The sequence below is a fragment of the Hirundo rustica genome, chromosome 28 (genome assembly GCF_015227805.2).
Source record: "Hirundo rustica isolate bHirRus1 chromosome 28, bHirRus1.pri.v3, whole genome shotgun sequence".
Lineage (NCBI taxonomy): Eukaryota > Metazoa > Chordata > Aves > Passeriformes > Hirundinidae > Hirundo > Hirundo rustica.
Window position 1 is genome coordinate 4792749 of NC_053477.1, and position 20433 is coordinate 4813181.

General features: G+C 63.9%; 1 protein-coding gene across 4 annotated transcripts; it reads right to left on the reverse strand.

The window, feature by feature from the left end:
- Nucleotides 1-258: 258 nt before the first annotated feature.
- Nucleotides 259-20190, reverse strand: FGFR1 (fibroblast growth factor receptor 1). Of its 4 annotated transcripts, none has more exons than XM_040087778.2 (17): nt 19985-20190; nt 11816-12079; nt 10575-10658; nt 10252-10427; nt 8591-8714; nt 7652-7842; nt 6056-6200; nt 4601-4797; nt 3885-4030; nt 3680-3801; nt 3461-3571; nt 3147-3337; nt 2682-2804; nt 2491-2561; nt 2100-2237; nt 1551-1656; nt 259-1458 (listed from the first exon to the last, which is right to left on the reverse strand). In XM_040087778.2, exons 1-17 carry the CDS (start codon nt 20073-20075, stop codon nt 1282-1284), a joined length of 2457 nt encoding a protein of 818 aa, XP_039943712.1. In that variant the 5' UTR covers nt 20076-20190; the 3' UTR covers nt 259-1281. The 4 variants fall into 4 exon arrangements, with proteins under 4 accessions (XP_039943712.1, XP_058279716.1, XP_039943714.1 ...); XM_058423733.1 differs by having other exon boundaries at nt 3885-4029; nt 4594-4797; XM_040087780.2 differs by lacking the exon at nt 11816-12079 and having other exon boundaries at nt 19985-20189.
- Between the last annotated feature and the right edge of the window lie 243 nt (nt 20191-20433).

Here is a 20433-nt window from a genome sequence, read left to right on the forward strand (position 1 = left end):
GCTCCCCCGGTAAGGCACTGGCAGCGCTGCCCGGCGAGCGGGGGCTGCACGGGGGCACAGCGGGCACCGAGACCCCGCAGCCACCGCGCCCCCCGCTCCTCCCCGCGGGCAGGCGAGGGCCGGGCACCGGCAGCCCCTCCCCGGGGCACCGTCCCCGTCCCCGCACACCAACGCGGTGCCGCGGGCGCTGCCCGGCCCCGGGGGGGGAGCGGGGGGGACGCGGGGCCAGGGCAGGGCCAGGCACGTAATGACAACGGATTCCCAAAAGGCATCGACACGTTATTATTATTGTTTAATACAACCCCATATAAAACTGAAGCAGCAGCAGCAATTCTTATCGAGGGACCTAAACTGAAATAGGTTTAGAACATAATTTAAAAAAATAAAAACAGCAAAAATAGCAAAATATATGACTTTTTTTTTTTTTTTTCATAGCAACTGATATCTACCAGCCACTAGTACCTTCCTACCAAACTGGTATATCTCTGGTAACAACCCTTTTTAAAAAGACATGTAAATATATATTCATATTTATACATATTTTTCGTTATGTACACGGGACTGGGTTTAGCACGGGTGGGTTTGGTTGCCTCTGGGCAGTGCAGGGCTCCTGCCCCGGATGTGCCGGGCGTGGCTCAGCAAAGCCCACTGGTGCTGGCCCTGTGGGGCATCCCGGGCACACCAGTGAAGCTCCTGACACACCAGTAAGGCTCTTGGCACACCAGTGATGTTCCTGGCACACCAGTGAAGCTCCTGACACACCAGTAAGGCTCTTGGCACACCAGTGACGTTCCTGGCACACCAAGGCTCCCAGAATGCCAGGGCTCCCGCCTCGTGCAGCCGCAGGAGCCGGGTGCTGCTCCGACTCCCCGAGTGGCAGAGCAGCGCGGCTCGGTGCCCCACCAGGATGTGCCATCCCAGGACACCTGGCGGGCTCTTTGGCCATGCACTGCCCACCGGAGAGGATTTCAGCTCAGCCAAGTGGGAACACTCAAGCACAGAATTCATGGAAGAGGTTTAGAAATGAAAGGAGGAAATGCCATAAAAACACGGGAGCCGAACCCTTTGGGCTGTGGAGAGCTGACACGAGGCGGCAGGAGAAGCTGGCAGGACGTGGGTGGTTTTGGTTACGTGAGATGCTACGGGTGTCTCTGAACCCTTTCTGTGACAGCTCAGCACAACCGGGCTGTGCAGGCAGCGTCCACGGGCACGGCACGGCACAGCATGGCATGGCACGGTGTGGCACGGTGTGGCACGGCACGGCACCCCGGCAGTGCCACCTCAGTGTCGCTTCAGTCCACCATTGCTGTGCTGCGGGGGGAGCTTGGGAAGGCACGGCTCATCGGGGAGCGGGTCGTGGGAAAAAACAGAGTCCTCTCCCGAGGAGCAGGTGGAGCTGCGGGTGTCCGGGAAGCCAGGAGAATACTGATCCAGCGGCATGGAGAGGTCCAGGTACTCCTGAGAGGGACAAAGCCCGGGGCTGGGCTCAGCGGGGCACTGGGCAGCGCCAGGAGCACTGCGCCCGGTGCCGCTGGTGCCACCGCTCCTACCTGGTTGGAGGTCATGGCCACGATCCTGTCCAGGTCCTCCACCAGCTGCTTGAAGGTGGGTCTCTGGGAAGGGACGGCGTGCCAGCAATCCCGCATCATCATGTACCTGCCAGGGCAGGGGAGCAGGGGCTCAGCCTGGGGCAAGCGCTGGGACCCCCACCCACGGGAGCAGAGGAGCACCAGGAGTGTGCCCCCGTGCCCAGGCTGGCACCCAGGGCCCAGGAAGATGCTGCTCCAGGGATTGAGGGAAATCCCCCTGTGGGAGGAAGGGAATCCATCCCGCCTGCCCTCATGACCAGGGGCTGTCCGGGGAGGAGGATGGACACAGCCTGGGCTGGTCCCCGTGCTGGGGTCACCCTGGGATTCCCTCCTGTCCAGGGAGATGCTGATTATTGCAGATCTGATGGACTGATGGTTTTGCAGGGCTGGGAACAGCTCGGACGGTGACTCCAAACATCTGCCTGTCACGCTCCCTGCCCCAGCCCGTGTTCTGGGCCCGGCAGTGGCACTCAGAGACATCAAACCCCTCTTCCCCAGCACTGCACTCACAGCTCGTTGGTGCAGTTGCTGGGCTTGTCCATCCTGTGACCTTCCTTCAGCAGCTTGAAGAGCTCCTCAACGGGCACTCCGGGGTAGGGTGACCCACCCAGCGTGAAAATCTCCCACAGCAGCACCCCGAAGGACCACCTGGGAACACAGGGCAGGCGCTGGGGCACCGACTCCGGGGCACTGACACCCCCCAGGCCCAGTTTGGGTACGGATGGAGGTTGTTGTGCTGGGAGGAACAACCACCCACAGCTTTGATTCAATCAGCAGGATAAACGAGTCCCAGCACCAAATACAATTTGGGTTTAAAATGTTTGGTTGGCTGACACCAATTGTAATTTCATTAAATCAAGACGAATCCCACCCGTGCACCTCCCCAGCAGGCCCTACTCACACGTCACTCTGGTGGGTGTAGATTCGGTCAAAGAGAGCCTCGGGGGCCATCCACTTCACCGGCAGGCGACCCTGGGACACAAAACCCCACAGTGGCTGTGAGGGAGCCCGGGGCAGGGGAGAGCCCTGCACGTGTAACCCAGCACGGCCTGGAGCACCCCCAGCCCACAAAACCCCTCGCACACCACTCACGTTTGTCGTCTTCTTGTAGTAATCGATGTGGTGGATGTCACGGGCCAGCCCAAAGTCAGCGATCTTCATCACGTTGTCCTCTGTCACCAGCACGTTCCTGGCTGCCAGGTCCCTGTGGATGCACTGACCGGGCATGGGGCCGTCAGCTGGACAGCTCCCCACGATGGGACGGGACGGGAGGGAAGGGTGCAGCTGCTGGGCTGCCCATCCCATCCCCATCCCATCCCATCCCACCCCACCCCACCCCATCCCATCCCATCCCATCCCATCCCATCCCATCCCATCCCATCCCATCCCATCCCATCCCATCCCATCCCATCCCATCCCATCCCATCCCATCCCATCCCATCCCATCCCATCCCCATCCCATCCCCATCCCATCCCATCCCATCCCATCCCATCCCATCCCATCCCATCCCATCCCATCCCATCCCATCCCACCACGTTCTCCCGGGAGCTCCTCACCTTCTTGGAGGCCAGGTACTCCATGCCCCGTGCCACCTGGTACGCACAGGAGACCAGGTCCTTGAAGGAGAGCTGCTCCTCGGGCACGCGGGCGGGGTTGTAGCAGTACTCCATGCCCGGGGGCCGCCGCGCCTGCAGGTACTCCCGCAGGTTTCCCTTGCTGGCGTATTCCACGATCACGTAGAGGGGTCCTGAGGGGATGGGGACGGTGCCAGGGTCATCCCGAGAGGCCGGGACAGGGAGCGGGGTGCCAGGCCAGCCCCGGCCCGCGGACAGCAGCTGCAGGGGTGGCAGAAGAGGGGACAACTCCTCACCATCCTGCGTGCAGGCTCCCAGCAGGTTGATGATGTTCTTGTGCTTGCCAATCATCTTCATCATCTCCATCTCAGAGATGAGGTCAGACAGGTCCTTCTCCGTGGCGTCGGCTGAAGTGGAGGAGGCGGCAGTCAGGGGGTGCCAGGCTGGGCTGCACGCCCCAGACCCCAGCCAGGGCTGCGGCCTCGTGCCAGCACCGCCCTTCCGCCGCCACTTACACTTGAGCATCTTCACCGCCACCTTGGTCACACGGTTGGGCTTGTCCTTGTCCAGGCCGATGGCTTCTGCCAGCACCACCTGGCCGAAGCAGCCTTCTCCCAGAGGCTTGCCCAGGATCAGCCTGGCGGGAGAAGAGCCCGATGCAGGTTGGCCCCAGCGTGGGCGGCACCGTCCTCACGCCGCTCCCAGCGGGGCAGAGCTCACCTGTCCCGGGGCAGCTCCCAGCGCGGGTCCTCGGGCAGCTCGTACTCGGAGACGCCGGCCAGCATGGGGGTGCCGCTGGAGGAGAGGCGCGAGGGCCGCACCAGCATCACGCCCGAGTTCATGGAGGAGCTGGAGTCGGCCGACACCTGCGGTGGGACCGTGGGTTACCTTCACGCAGCGCCCAGCCCGCGGCGGGCTGCCCCCGAGGGGAGAGGGTGAGGGGAGCTTTGGAACCTGATGGGAGCTTTGGAACCTGCTCTTACCCGCATCCCCCTGCCTGCAGCCCCCTGCCCGCAGCCCCCTGCCCGCCCTGCCTGTGTGCCCGCCAGTGCTGCTCCCCTCCATGGAATTTTTAATCAGCCTCCATCATGCTGCGGCCCAAAACGCCCAGCCTGGGAGCTCTCCCAGTGTGTGCCACGCTCTGCTCAAACCTTGAACTGCTGTAAATCCTCCTGGTTCTCCTCAGGAGCCCCGCCAAGGGGGGTGAGGGGAGCTGTGCAGCCCCCCACCCTGCTCACGGTGCTGCCATCACCAGGAGGCACAGCCTGGACCGGCCCCATCCCGTGCCAGTGGTGGGCACAGGCCGGAGTGGGTGGCACATGCAGCAGGGTGAGATGGTCCTGGGTCTTCCCACCCCTCCTCCCCAGTCCCTGGGAAAGGCCGGGCTCCAGGAGAGGCAGTAGGTGCAAACAAACCCCCTCTCTACTTTCTGTTACCTGTCTGCGCAGGGGGATGCTCTTGGCCAGCTTGTGCACGGCCAGCTGGCTGTTGAAGTCCGTCTTCTTGGTGGTGCTCTTGAGCTTGTAGATGATGATGGTCACCACCATGCAGGAGATGAGGAAGGCTCCGATGCAGTAGATGATGATCTCCAGGTAGAAGGGAGAAGTCATCATGGCTGGGGTGTCTTCAATGGCTGGCTCGGCGTGAACAGGGTTTGTTAGCACACGCCCATGAGCAGGGGGTGGCACTGGGGAGCCCCTGGCTCCTCCCCAAGCTCAGTGGGGACCCTGGTGCAGCAGGGACCGGGGGCTGCCCACCCACCCTCGCAGGGAAGGCGTGCAAGCAGCCCCCAGCTCATCATCCCCACGGCCAAGCAACGCCCTCGGCACCTCTGCAGGCAGCCCAGGGCGGGGTGGGGTGAGCTGGGACAGGCATGGAGTGGGGGACAGGGCCTGAGCCACCCCACAGCGATGTGGCACCTCTGAGGACAGGTCTCTGTCCCAGCTGCTGTGCTCTGCCCACGCCTGGGAGCTGCAGGTGCCTCAGGATCACCCTGTGCACGGTGTGATGGAAAGGGGGTGTGTCAGGGGCTGTGGGAGTCCAGGCCTTACTGGTAATGACTGGGGAGGGCTGGGAACAGAGCAGCCCGGGCACTCCAGTGGCAATGACCTGCTCTGGGAGCCTGGGCTGGTGGCAAGGGACCCACAGACCCCGCTCTGGTGTGTTGGAGCCACGCACAGCTCAGAGCCGCAGCCACGTGCTGCGGTCCGTGGTGAATCCGGCAGGACGGGGCTGGCACCGCACCCTCTGCACCCCCAGCCTGACACCCCCAAAGAGCGGAGCCTCGGAGAGAGGCGCAAGAGGGAGCCGAGGATTCCCGTCCCACCTCCGAGCACACCCGGCTGACAAAGCAGTGGCTGATAACTGGGAAAGTTTTGGCTGGAAAAGCAACGACCCAGAAAACTTTCCCAGAGCTGTTATCAGGCTTTGGTCCGTGCATTGATACCGAGGAGCGGCATCAATGGGGACGGGGCAGCCATCCCCGCAGCAAGCACACGCGGCCAGGACGGTCCCGCACCGCAGGGCAAGGCCAGGCCCCGGCAGGCAGAGGGGCAGCGCTGCCAGCACCCCCAAAGCTGCCCCGGTGCCCCCGGAGCGGGCGGCGCTGGCCTGGCCCAGCCCGGGGCTGTGGCACCGTCCTGCCCAGGTGGAGCAGCCCCAGGTTAAGTTCCCCAGGTATGCATTGCCCCGGCCAGGGAGAGAGCGGGGGCGAACCCCAGCTGGGGTGGAGGGGGCACAGGGAGGGGGACACTGCCCCACGCTGCTCCGGCTGCAGCGCGGCCCTGGGCACCCACGCTCCAAGGGGACACGGGCTGGGAAATGCTCTCTCCCGGACCACAATGCATACGTTGGAAAGGAGGGAGGAAAGGGAGAGGAAGAGGAGTATATACCTTCGAGAACTGTCAACCATGCAGAGTGATGGGAGATCCCAATAGAATTACCCGCCAAACATGTATACTCCCCAGCATCCTCAAATGAGACATTCCTTAAGTGAAGGACTTCCATTTCTTTGTCTGTCGTGTTAACGCCAGCCGTCTGGAAGGAAAAATGGAAGCAAAAAACGGAGAAGCAAACGACATGAGATCTTCTGGGAGGAGACCAGAGAGGAGGGAGAGCCCAGTCTCATTTGGCAGACCCCCGGGGAGCAGACAGAGACCACTGCAGACCTGCTAGAGAGACCCTCGGGATGACCACTCATCCCTATGGACCTACGGAGATGCTGGTTAAAACCCTTCACCACACGGAGTGTCCTGCCCATGCGAACATGCTGGCCATGGGCTGCATGGAGAAATCAGCCCGGGCAGAGCCGGCCGGCTGGCTCGCTGGCACGGGGAGGCACGAGGACGGGGATGGGAGACTGGGGATGGGAGCACAGAGACGAGAGACAGGAGGGCAGCACAGACAGGGGGTGCAGCACTGTGCCAGTCTGGGGTGCCTGGACTGGCCCGACAGCAGCACCCTCAGACCCCCAGGTTCACTGGTGCCAGGCCCTGCAGGCACCTGGGCAGCTCTGGTGTCTGCACGACGGGGAGCGCAGCACACAGGACAGACAGCGGGAGACGAGACACCAGCACAGGGCAGGGACACTGGGACACACACACAGAGCACAGCGCCCAGCCGGCCCCGCCGGGTATTTTTCCATGGTTGTTGCACCAGAAACACAGCAGAAACAGGAGAGCCCAGAGTTTTGTTCTCCACCGCCAGGCATTCTTCCGGTTACCTGTGGCCAGGGGCCTGGTGACCGTGAGCCACGCAGACTGGTTGGCCTCGCCAATATAATTGGAAACCTTACAAACATACTCCCCGCTCTCGGCCTCTGTCACATTATACAGGGTCAGCACCTCCGCATCAGAGCTATTAATCCCCGAGTGCTGGAACAGACCAACGACATGGAGTCACACGGATGCGCCCCGGAACCGCAGCGCGCCGAGGGCTGGCATCGGCTCTGCCAGCGCTGCGCCTGCTCCCCACACACCCACGGGCAGGGGAGGGACGGGGCTGCAGGCAGGGGGGCACCGGAGGAAGGGGCAGGCAGGAATGGGGTGTTATCCCTGCTCCCCCCTGCTTCCCAGCGGTCAGGAGCACAGCCGGGGGCGGCTGCATGGAATCACAGGACGGCTTGGAAGGGATCTTTAGAGGCCACCCAGTCTGGAGCCAGTGTGCCCAGTGAGCGGCACTGCTGGGGTGCAGAGGGAGCTGCTGTCGCTGGGCTGATCCGGGGCTCAGCTCCGGCGCCGTGCTCGCTGCCCGGGACAACACCCCAGCCCCGTGGTGTGCGCTCAGGGCTCCAAAGGGGCCGGACACGCACAGCCCTCCCTGCTCCCTGCCCAGCAGGCTGGTGGGGGCTCTGGGGCTCCAGCTGCCCCGAGGCCGGTGGTCCCCAGCCCCAGGTGACTCTTCTGGCCCATCCAAGTGGCCGCCAGTGCCCTGCTCCTGCTCCAGGGGAGCGGGGGCCGTGGCCGGGACCACCCAGCGTGTGGCTTTACCTTCAGGATCTGCACGTAGGGCAGGTTGTCGGGGCCGATCTTGCTGCCGTTCACCTCAATGTGCTTCAGCCACTGGATGTGGGGCTGAGGGTCGCTGTAGACCTTGCAGACAAACTCCACGTTGCTGCCCAGGGCCACTGTCTTGTTGGCGGGCAGCCCTGCCTGCAGGATGGGCCGGTGCGGGGATCGCTCTGCGGGACCGGGAGATGGGGCGCCTTACAAGGGTGCACCCCGCAGCCCGCCGTGCCCAGGGCCCCTGGCCGAGGCGGGCACCGATGCAACCAACGCAGCATTAGGGTCCCCTTCCCCAGGAGCCTGGCTGCAATGGGGTGAGAGCACCCAGGATGGGGGACAGGTGAAACCCCGGAGTGGGGACAGGGACATCGGCACCTATTGGGCGGGGTCAGAGGTCAAACAAACCTATGGAGGGCCCTGGCCCTTAACAAAGCCGCTGCCGCCGTGGTGAGTCAGCATTAACAAACCCCTTTGTTCACCTCGCTGACTGTTCCCTTCAGTTTGCTCAGTGTAATCAAATTAAATCACATTTTTAATGGTTCATTTACTGGCATTTAGAGCAGCTCCACATGTGGAACTGCTCAGACCAGCCTTCCCAGCTGGGAATTATGGCTAATAAGGCGATTAGAAAAAGTTTCTGTCTGGTCTATGAAATTATTTTCACCACAATTAAAGATCCCCAGAACAGGGTGGGGTGAGCCTTGCTCCCGGCCAGCTCGTTGCCCGCTGTGCTGCGGACGTGCACGCTGGGGCCGGAGACCACAGGGACGGGAGGTGACCACGGGGACGGGAGGTGACCACGGGGACGGTGGGTGAGCCCCAGGACACAACCCCCCCACCTCTCCAGGGCGCAGCAGCCGCTCCTGCCCGGGGAGGTTGAGGGGGACGAGGATGCGGGGTGAGCCCCCAGCCCTGCGCTCTCACCCACGACATCCAGCTGGTAGGTGTGGTTGATGCTGCCGTACTTGTTCTCCACGATGCAGGTGTAGTTGCCCTTATCGGACGGCACCACAGAGTCCATGATGATGCTCCAGGTCGCCTGGCGGACCTGGGGGCACGGGGAGGACAGGGCCAGTTACGTGCAGCACCCACCAGCCCCAGGCCCTGCTGGTGTCAGAGCCGGTTCCACCCCTGCCACGGGCAGGACACGGATCCCCCTCGGAGGTCACCTTTCTCCATCCCTACGGTGGGGGGGGGCTGTAATTGCTGCCAGCTGTCCCAGGACAGCCTGGCCACAGAGCCAGCTGTGCCGAGGAGCAGATGCTGTTGGCCGAGCACACCGGGCTGGCCTGGTGAGCGGGGACAGCCCTCCCTGGCGGCCCCGAGTGTGGAGGGAACAGACCAGCACCGTTCCTCCTGCAGGAGCTGCTCCCCTGGGGTTCAGAGCCCACGGCTCCCCACGGTCAGCTGGCCCTGTGCCAGTCCATGGGCAGGTGCAGCCTGGTGTCCGTGGGTGCTGCTGACCCATCTCCTCTGGAGAGCCTCAGTGGCTCTGCTGGGAGGAGCACTGTCACTGCAGTGACACCAAGAGCCAGCCCTGTCACTGCCAGCTCCAGCTGTGGCTCCTCATGGCAAACCCTCCCTGAGCCCTGCTCACTACTGCACTCCTCCCTCCCAGCTGGAATCCGGTTATTTCCACTCTCCCGCATCTCATCCCCACTGGCTCCCCGGGGCACTTTTCTGTCACCAGCCAGCAGGAACAGTGCTGCCAGCAGCCCCTCTGCTCCCCACCCGAGCCCACGGCCTGGGTGAGCCTGTGCCCCTCCCCAGGACACGCTGCACACAGCTGGGAGCTGTGACATTCCTGCTGCTCCCTGCCAGGAGCCCTGGCGCGCAGGGCCACGGCTGGGGCCGCGTGTGACACGTGGCATGTGACCGTGGTGGCGGTGGCCCCACAGCCACCAGCTGGGCTGGTTCAGGGCTCCCAGCCTGGGAAACACTGAGGGCTCTGAGCCCAGGCAGGCTGCAGCTCCCTCCTGAAAACAGAGAGATGGCAAAAGGGGACAGCGCTGCCCTGGAGCTGGAGGACAGCCAGCAGGACAGTAGCTCTGGTCACCCCTCCCCTGGGGAGAAAAGGAGCTCAGGGATGCTCTGGAGCTGTGAGAAGGGGAAAGCCAAGCTGCCATCCCACCCCAGATGCATCTGCAGCCCAGCTCTGCTGTGGGCACTGGGGAAGCAGCACCGAGCCTCTCCCCAGCTCAGGGAGCCAAAGTGGCCCCCAAATATGGGCTGGAGCAGCCCCCACCAACCACTGCTGGGCATGGAGGGACTCCTCCAGCCCGGGGCCCCTGGGGATGCCCTGACCCCTCTCCTTGCCCTCGGTGAGCAGGATTAGGCGGCCGTGGCTCCTCGCCCCCTCCCCCAGGGCTGAGCTGGTACAAACACGACCCAGAAGCAGGTCACTGCCGTGGGGCGATGGCTGACAGCCGTGTCAGAGGGGCCCATCTGCCCCTGCTGGGGTGCTGTGCACGGGGCTTGGTGCCTCTCAAGCCTCGGAGCCCCTCCCAGCCCTGCCCCTCCCCACAAGCCCCCCAGGCCCGGAGCGGCGCAGAGCCAGGGGCTGCCCCCCTGCCCCAGCCCCGTACCTTGTACCCCCCGATGCGGTGGTCAGGTTTGAACTCTTTGCCGTTCTTCAGCCAGCGCAGCGTGGGGTTGGGTGTCCCGCTCGAAGGACATTTGAATTTCACTGTTTTGGCAGCGGGGACAGCGTGGAGCTTCTTCTCCATCTTCTCGGGATAGGTCCAGTATGGAGCGATGGCCTCTGGAAGCAGAGGAGGGCTCAGCACGGCCGAGGCCACCCCGGGCGATGCCCTGAGCTGCCTGTCCCACCTTGGGGTGCCCCCCTGCCCCTCCTGCCCCCCAGCCTCCCCACAGGGCAGCGCCACGGGCAAACCCAGCTGGCACGTACGGTTCGGCTTGGTGTTATCCGCCTCCTTCTCCTCCGACGAGGAATCATCTTCATCATCATCATCCTCTGCCGAGGGGAGAGCGTCTGCAAGAGAAGCCACAGCCCTGCTGAGCACGTGTGTGTGAGTGGACCTCTGTGGCTGGCCGGGCAGGGACATTGAGGGTGAGGAGGGAGGGCAGGGCGGTGCGATGCCTGGCAGGGCCGTGGGGACACAGGGAAACACTCTGCACGATCGCCAGCACAGCCGGGGCTGGCAGAGCCCACCTTCCCAGAGCCTGCAGCCACGGACACGGCCAAGAGAGTCAGAGGTGCCGGGAGCTCCTCACGCCGTGTGCGGTGTGCGGCGGCGCCACCGACACCCGGGTGGCAGCCAAGACACCGCGAGCACGGACACGTCCCCACCTCGAGCGTTCCTCACACGCCGACACCAGCGCAGACCCGGCTCCCACCCAGCACGTGCCGTTCTGGGGGGGCCCCGCAGCCCCCGCCCGCTCAGACAAACGGGAGATGAGTCCTGGCTGCTCCTCCCGGCCCTGCAGCAGCCGGGAAGGCTCCACACGGAAACTCCTCCGGGCACTCGTGAGACGCGGGTGGGTCACAAACTCACTGCGAGTGGCCAGAGTGTATGCAGAGGTGTGCAGTTTTGTGCAGTTGTGTGCAGTTGTGTGCAGTTGTGTGCAGGGTGTGCAGTTGTGTGCAGGGTGTGCAGTTGTGTGCAGTTGTGTGCAGTTGTGTGCAGGGTGTGCAGTTGTGTGCAGCTGTGCGCAGTTTTGTGCAGTTGTGTGCAGTTGTGTGCAGTTGTGTGCAGGGTGTGCAGTTGTGTGCAGTTGTGTGCAGGGTGTGCAGGGTGTGCAGTTGTGTGCAGTTTTGTGCAGGGTGTGCAGTTGTGTGCAGTTGTGTGCAGCTGTGCGCAGGGTGTGCAGTTGTGTGCAGTTGTGTGCAGTTGTGTGCAGGGTGTGCAGTTTTGTGCAGTTGTGTGCAGTGGTGTGCAGTTGTGTGCAGTTTTGTGCAGTTGTGTGCAGTTTTGTGCAGTTTTGTGCATTTGTGTGCAGTTGTGTGCAGTTTTGTGCAGCTGTGTGCAGTTGTGTGCAGTTGTGTGCAGTTGTGTGCAGTTGTGTGCAGTTGTGTGCAGTTTTGTGCAGCTGTGCGCAGTTTTGTGCAGGGTTGCAGAGGCAGCTCCTCTCTTCACAGCCCGGGCCCTTGGCTGCCCCTTTCCCTGCACAGCCGGGGCTGCTACGAACCTGAGACGTTCACGGAGAAGTAGGTGGTCTCGCTGCCCGAGGGGCTGTTGGTCATGCAGGCGTAGAGCCCCGAGTCCTCGGGCACCACGTCCCTGACCTCTACCTCCTCGCCGGTGATGCGCGTGCGGTTGTTCTCGGCCAGCTGGATGCCATCGCGCACCCAGTTGATGCTCTGCACGTCGTCCCGCAGCCGGCAGCGCAGCTGGAGGAGCTCGCCGGGGTGGGCTGAGTAGGACTCCACTTCGATTTTTGCTTTGGGCAGGGCTGGAGGAGTTAGGGGAGAGAAGAAGAGAAAAAAAAAGGAGAAAAGGAATAGAGACCAAAGAAAAACCATGCTGCTGCTGCTGCTTCTGCTGCTTGGCCTGGTTAATGAGGCGACATGCACTGCTGGGAAGCTCCCACTGCTGGGATGCTCCCTTCCCGCTGCTGGGATGCTCCCATTGCTGGGATGCTCCCTTCCTGCTGCTGGGATGTTCCCATTGCTGGGATGTTCCCTCCCCACTGCTGGGAAGCTCCCATTGCTGGGATGCTCCCACTGCAGCACTGGGGAGCCCAGCGCTGGGCACAGAGCTGGCAGCAGCAGAGCAGAGCAGAGGCTGCGAGCACCCCAAGCAGCCCCAAGTGCTTCCCTCCACAGCAGGACCTGCTCGGTGCCTGGGCAGCTCCCCCCAAATGGGGAGAAACTGGCAACTCGTGACAACTCAGGGCTGCCGCATGGCAGGATCCACCCTCTCCCAGAAGCACCCCAGGAGCATCCCAACCCCCTGCACGGCTCTGCCACCTCGCAGGGCCCCAGGATCCCTACCACCACAAGCGGGCAGCCAGCAAAGCAGCCAGGGTCCCCATGCCCCCAGGACCCGCACCCTGGTTAGAGCAGGGCACTGCAGGGGTGAAAGGGCAGGGGCTGGGGGCTGCGGCAGGACAGCAGGCAGGGAGCGAGGGGGTCAGGTCAGCCCAGGGAGCTCTGGCCAGGCAGTGCCGGCCACGGCGTTCCCATCCGCTGCATCCCCAGGCAGGGGAGCCGAGCTCCCCGAGGCGACGCTTGTGTGAGCAGCACAAAGATCCTTTCTCTCCATCCTGCTGTGACATGGTTCCATCTCTCCCAGCCCTGAAGCGTCCAGGGCTCTGTCCTCAAGTCCTGCCCTCCCCGGTGCGGGGTGCACAAGCAGCTCTCCTGGTCCCAGGCTTGGGGAAGATGCTGGGTTTCAAATCACCTCCAAATCCCACCGCCCAAGGAAGAGTCCAGGCTGCTACAGCTCTGCAGAGGCTCCCTGTGATGATGTGGGTGGATGCAGCGTGATCATCATCCTAGACTGATCTCTACAGGCTGGTGGGCACAGCTCCAGGACTCTTCAGGCACCCCCTGACCTCTGTCTCCTCCCCGATGTGCGTCCGGTCGCTCTTGGCCAGCTGGATGCCATCGGGATGCAGTGGGAGCAGCACAAAGGGGCACAGGGCGCTGCTGCAGATGCTGCTCTCAGGGGCAGGAGACTGGGCTGGAAAATCCCAATAAATGCAGCAGAAACAGCCAGGAGGTGTTCAAGCTTCAGCTGATCTGTAGCTCGAGGGCTGAGCCCCCAGGATTTCTGGGTGCCCAATGAGCCAGACAAGAACAACCTCTGCACAGGTGCTCTGAACAGCCACGGAGCAGCTCACCCTGGGCCAGCAGCTCTAGAGCGGCACAGGGCTCCACTGGCACAAAACATCCCAGAGAGGAGCCGGGGTGTGCGGGCAGCACTGGGCCAGCACTGGCAGCGAGGCCTCGCTCCTCCCCGCACCCAACAGCCACTCTGTACGGCCAAAAATGAAACCTTGGCTCTCCAGAACTCTGATTCACCGCACCGTGACCTGCACTTCACTTTCTGGCCGCTTCTCTTTGCCTTGGACTGATGAGAAGCTTCATGGGAAAAACATTCATGAGCAGCTCCAGAGTTTCTCCTCTTTCTTTTTCTCAGCACTTGAAGGAAAACGGTGGGATGGGGAAGAATTCCCTTTCCTCAGTTGCTGTAATACCAACGCCAGGGCTCCAGTTCATCCGTGAGAGGTTACAAAACATCTTAATGTGGAAGGGGAAGAGCAATGGGAGCCCCTTCGGTGGTGGGGAAGGGTCTTGCTTTGCAATCCTGTTTTCCACTGGTTTTCTTCCAGGACGGGCACTTCTCACAGCTCTGATTTGTGTTTCAAGTGATTAGTCACAGGCACCTCTGAAGGCTCACGAAGCAGCAGCGACATCCCGTCCTGTCCGTCTGAACGCCCCGGGCCCGGGTACCACCACATCCTCCTGCCTGTCCCTCCTCACACAGAGCAAGGTCAGTGGGCATCAAACAGCCATGAAAACCCAAACCAGCACGAATGGCTGCAGCCATAGCTGCTCTTATCTGTCTCCCAGCTCTGCCCCTTCCTAGGCATCAGCAAACTTCCCTACGGAACACAGGAACCCGCAGGGAAAGCAGAGCAGTCGCTCGCCCGGCCTCGAGCTCCACCAGCACCCGCAGCTGCACCTCTGGAGGGTGAAGAGGCAGCCTGGGGATGGAAACGGTCTTTGGAGGAGGGGAAATTTCGGGGGACCCCAGCCTGACGGCAGGGCTTGAGGAAGCAGCATTCCAGGTTCAGGAGGATCCCTTCCCAACAGCCACAGGGCCTTGGGGACGCTACGCAAGCGCCACTGCCTCTCCAGCCCCTCGGGCATGCGTGGGGCCAGATCCCCTCCCAAAGCCGCCAGCCAGGGCTGGTTTGCACCAACAGCGAGGCTGGGAGGCACGGAGGTGTCGAGGGGATGGGCGGAGAGAGGGGACGCAGAGGGCACGGTGGGGCCCTGCCCTCGGGTCACCCACGGCACCTCCCTGGCACTCGGGATGAGGCGGAAAACGCGGCATGGTGGGAACGGCCCGAGAAGGAATTCTCAGGCTAATGAGCGTGTCCAGGTTTGCTCAGGCTCCGGCGGGAGCGGCGCTTGAGCGGCACTGTGGCCCTGGCAGGCAGAGAGCACCGTGGCTGCTGGGACGGCGCAGATGGCACCGGGGTGGCAGCGGGGGCACTGAGAGCTGCTGGGGTGGCACCGGTGCGGCCCCACTTTGGTTAATGATTGCCGGACTCATTAGCCCGACACATCCCTGTCTCACACTCTGCTTTCCTCTGCCCCACGGCAGAGCCCCATGGCACAGCCCCATGGCACAGCCCCACAGCACAGCCCCACGGCACAGCCCCACAGCAGAGCCCCACGGCACAGCCCCATGGCACAGCCCCACAGCAGAGCCCCACAGCAGAGCCCCATGGCACAGCCCCACAGCAGAGCCCCACAGCACAGCCCCACGGCACAGCCCCACGGCACAGCCCCACAGCACAGCCCCACGGCACAGCCTCCTGGCTGGCTGCCCCCCATGGGCACAAGCCAGGCCCACACGGGCCACCTCTCCAAAGGTCAATCAGCCAGACGAACACTTGGCTCTCATCCCTGAGGCTCTGGGTGCTCCCAGCACTGCACAAAGGTCGGTTACTGGGGTTACTGGGACTCCTCACCTCGGCTGGGAGCTGTGGGTCGGTCACAGCGCGTTTGAGCAAACAGGGTGACAGCGAGGAGAGCACAGGAGCACCAGTCCCACCAGTCCCACCAGTCCCACCAGTCCCAGAGGACAGGAGGGCTCTGTCCGTGGGGAGCCCCAAGGTCCCCAGCGAGGCAAGGGGCAGCTCCAGCCGATGGTGCCCCTGTGAGCACCCCAGAAGCGGCACAGTGCCACGGGTTTATGACTTTATCCAGCTTTGAAATGGAACCGAGCGCAGAGCCGAGCCCAGCGAGCGGGGCCAGATGGAGAGTGTCACCAAGTGCCTCCAAGTGTCACCGGCTCCCCTGGGGCTAGCCCCCCACGGGGACCGCAGGGACATGGGGCGGCCCTGCGGACAGGAGCTCCATCGTGCCCCGCTCCCTCCGCGCCCCCCGGGCTGGGCACACGCAGCGGGGAGCCCGGGGTGCACCCTGCAGGCGGCGAAAGCCCCGGGCTGTGCTGGCCACGGCGATGGTGACGATGGCAATAAAGGGGCCAACAAAGCGGCGCGGGGACAATGCGGGCGGGGGGCGCGGAGCCGCAGGCGCCGGTTGCCCTGGAGACCCCAGCGGGGCTTTCCGAAGGTATTTCCTGAAGAAAAAGCACACACATGCCCGGCAGCCCCACTAATCCCAACAGGAAGCGCTCACCGGGACGCGGGGATTGGCTTCTTTTTGATTTAAAAAGCTCCCGGCCCTGCCGTGCCCCCCAGCCCGGGCTGCGCCGGGGGCACATCCCGAGGGGCAGCGTCCGGCACGGAGCGGCTCCCAGAGCCCCGGATCGCCGCTCCGGGGAGACGCCGAGAGATCGGAGCATCGCGGGCTGAAGGCACGCACGGCCCTGGAGCGCCCAGGGCACCCGCAGCCCCTCGTGTCCGAGCCAGCGCGGGGGCCGCGGGCTCTCCGCAGGGACGGGGGATTCACATCCCGCCCTGCTCTCCCAGCCTGCGCCGCAAATGAAGCAGCGCTTAATTAACGGGCGTGTTGGGAGCGCGCAAAGCTGTCAGGATAAACCCACCCCGTCCCCCCGGGGCCCCCCGGCCACGCTGGGAGCTCCGCAGCAGCTCAGAGCCCTGGGGGCAGCGGCTTGGGGCACAGCGGGGCACAGGAGAGCGGCACATCCGCGGGGTTTGGCCGCTCTGCCGGGCCCTGGCTCACGGTCCGTTCCTCTCCCCTCCCTCCCGCACAGCCCCGGGCTGTTGCACACGGCGGGCTCCACACCCCGCAGACACTCGGGGACCGCTCTGGGGGCTCCGCTCACCCCGGGGCAGCTCCACAGCCCAGGCTCTGCCAGAGAACCGCCGCTTTTCCCAAAGACTCAGATTTCTTTTTTTCCTCCTCAATTAAGGGCCGGAGTGACAGCATCCGAGTGGGAAGGCGGGAGGATGAACAATGCCGGCCCGGCAGGCTGCGAGGGGACGGGGGGGATGCCCTGGAGGACACAGCCGTGCTCTGGGGCTGGGCAGCAGTGGGGTCCGGGGGTGCTGCTGGGCCCCCCGAGCAGTCCTGGGCTGCTGCCATCAACAGCAGAAGGGCAGGAGGCTGCAGGCTCGGCAGGGAATCCCTGGGCTGCTCCCGGGGCTCCAGCAAGGAGTCAGCTACGCCAAATGGGATCCCCGAGGCACCGGCTGGGAGACACCTAGAGCCGGGAGGGACAAGGACAAGGAGGGACTGGACAGCAGGGACATGGGCAGGGGGACAGAGCCGAGGGTCAGCACTGCCCTGGGGAGCAGTGGGGACGAGCCAAAGAGCCTCGTGGGCTCCCCCAAGATCCCCGGGCCGAGCACATTGCCTGCCCCGGACTTTTGGCTCCTGCAGGGTCCAGAGCAAGACCCCCTGGACGAGCGGGGACAACAAAGCCCCGGGAGCCAGGGCCCCTGCTGGCCCCGCAGATGGCCGCGGGGGTTAAGCCTGTGGCCAGCTGGGCAGGCAGCAGCCCTCGAGCCCTGCCCCACGGGGAGGGGGCTGCAGCCAAATCCCCGCCGCTTTGGAGTGCAAATGCACCCCCGGGAAGTATCTGCTGCACCGGGGCAGTTCGGGGCTCAGTGTGTCCCAAAACAGCTGCCCAAGGCAGGACCCCCCCTGCCCCGGGACACACTAAAATCTGCTCCCCACGAAAATCTGCTCCCCACGAAAATCTGCCCGGCCACTCGGCCCCGCCTGCAGAGCCACGGCAGCCCCCCGTGAGGAGAAGCCTGAGCAGCGGCTGGGACAATGGCAGACAAGGAGAGAGGCAGAAAAAACCTTGGCAATTTTCTGCAGGTTTCTATTTAACCTGGAGACAAAGAGCGGCTTTGTGCGAGGGAGGGACGGAGGCTGCGCCTGGAAATTTCTTGGCTTTTCCCCTTAACCAGGGTTTTTTCACCACCTCCAAATTTAGGTAACTATAAAATGCAGTAAGTGCCTGTTAATATTTTATTTGCTCCAGATTTTCGGTACCGGGAGGGAGCCCCTGACAAGCAGAGCTCCCAAACTCCCTCCCACATCACAAGGAGAGGGGGGCCAGAGCTGAACCCCCCTCACATGAGGCCAGGCCGCTGACCGGCCGCGGGGGATTACTCCTCCCTGAGAAGGGAGCTTAGCTGCCTCAGAACCGGGAGTAAACTGAAACCCCATAAACATCCAGAACAAAGTCCGGGAAAGCTGCTGCCTCCACCACGGAGGGGCCCGAGTGCGGCCGCTGCTGCCCCCAGGGTGACGGGGGGACGCCCCTGAGGCACGGTGCTGTGGGGGAAGGACTCAGACCTCGGCCCCCAGGACACAACAGCCCTCAGCTGAACCCCATCCACACCCCACAGAACCCCAAAACCCCTGGGGCCGGGTCGGAGCCTGCCCCTGAGAGATGCCGGTGGCTCAGCCCTGGATGCAGGTCCTGGCCCAGCCCTGGCACTCCCCATCCCACACGTCCTGCTGGGAACATTTTGTTCCCACCAGTCGGCTCCCGAGCCAAGGGACGGATTCTGCCCCGGCCGGGCTCCTGCTGTGGCACTAATTGGGCCGCCCTGGTGAGAACCGTGTCGGGAAACGTTTCCAGAGGTTATTGTTAGCCCTGGCATGAGGCTGGCGAGGAACCAGCTCCCTCCTCTCCAGCCTCTCCTCCTCCACTGCCACCGCCTGACGCTGCTCCCAGACCCTCCAGGGGCTGCAGGGCTCCTCAGGCACCCACAAATTCACCTGTGCCCAATCAGCTCCCCTCAGCCTGAACACCCCAACACCTTTCTCGGTGCCACAGCCAGGGTTGGGGCTGCAGGTGGTGCTCTCCTGGCAGCACAGAGCCATCCTCACCCCAAACACTGCCAGAAAACCTCTTCCAGGAAGAGCAATCTCCTGAGAAAAACATGTTTACCACTGTCAACCGCATTGTTTACAGATGCGGGGAGCAGGCACGCCAGTGGAAAAATCTCAGCAATGGTTCCCGCGAGTGAAGCTCTGCCCGGGCTCCTCTCCGGAGCTGCAGCTCCCCAGGGACCTCGCCTGGCTCCGGCTGTCCCCGGGGCGTCCCTGCACGGGGTGTGACCGGTGACCAGCCCACCTGCTGCCCCAGGTGCCAGCCCTGGCAGCCAGCGGCACCGCCCAGGCACGGGGTGGGTCACTGCCGGCTGCCCGCTCCCACCCCGAGCCCCCAGGGACCCCGGGGCACCACGCCAGCGACCTGCCCCCCTCATCGGGGGTCTGGTGGGAGGAAGGGGGAAGGGGGGCCGAGTCTTAAAAAGCAAAGCAGTGCCCACAGACCAGACATTCTTGGGTAATTAGAACCAAAAGGAGCGAGGCAGCCTCGCGCGGCGCTGCCGGCTCTGGTTATTCTCTGCCTCGCCGAGGGCCGAGGCTCTGACGCGCCGGAGCAGGGCTCTCCGCCAGGGCCGGCTCTGCCCAGGGCTGCTCTGCCCATCCCTGAGCCCCGGGGCGTCCCCATGCTGCAGAGCTGAGCCAGGCCGGGCAGGAGCACCCCTGGCCACTGCCAGCAGCCCCGCACTGCTCCTGGGGGACAGCAGCCAGAGCAAGGGAGGGGATGTCCTGGTCAGGGCTGCGCTCCCCAGCCCCAGGGGAGCAGAGATTTGGACTGCACAAATCACCTGAGGCAGCCCCGGCTCTGAGCCCCCACCTTGGGCATTCCCAGCTGGGAGCAACACGGGAGCACCCCAAGGGTTTCTGCGGGGTGCGTTCATCCCTAGCACTGCCAGCACCCTGCACCCAAACCTTCGTCCCCAGCAGCCGAGCCCAGGATCACCAGGAACACCTCACACACATCCCGGGTTACAGATCCTCTCAGGGTGCAAGTGCCACCCCATGCAGTGACCCCAGCGGGGGACACAGCCCCCAGGGCTCTGCATCCTCCTCCAAACCAAGAGGGCAGGGTTTGCCACAGATTTCTCCAGGTTCAAACATCCCCAGGCACTGCTGGAGCCACGCACCCACTTTTGTGCCCACACAAACCACGCTGGGGACAACACGTGCCACGTCCCCAGAGGCACCAGCTCCCAGGCAGCCGGGTGACACCACAGGTGGCACTGGGGACGCGTTGGTGGCCCCACAGCTGGAGCACAGGCCAGCCCCGCCTCTGCTGCCGGAAGAGCAGCTCGTGTCACCCCAGAGGAAGGCAGGGACGAGGGAGCGGGGCCGTCTCTTACCTTGGTCGGGCAGGGTGGGGGCCGGCCGGGCAGCGGAGAGCGCGGCTGCGACCAGCACAGCCCAAAGGATGAGGCACCGCCAGGTAAACATCCCACTGCTGCAGCTACTGCTCGGCGACTGGGCTCCGCAACTCCCACTCCATGGGGGCCCCGGGCTGGCGTCTCCGCAGGGCTGTCAGCCCCTACGAGCTGCGAAGGAGCAGAGCAGAGTCAGGGCAGGGCCAGCTCCCCCACGTCCCACCCTCCATCACAGGCAGTGCTCCTCCCGCATCCAGCCCAGGCAGCAGCGTGTCCCGGATCTGAGATGTCCCCAGGTCTCCACAGACCCCTCAGCAGCCTGACACGACCTGGCACTGACTGGCAGGGTTATGTTTCCCTGTGTAAAAGCGCTGATGTGTCAGGAGTAAAACCGCTGGCGAAGCAGAACCAAAGGCAGCAAGATTTCCCAG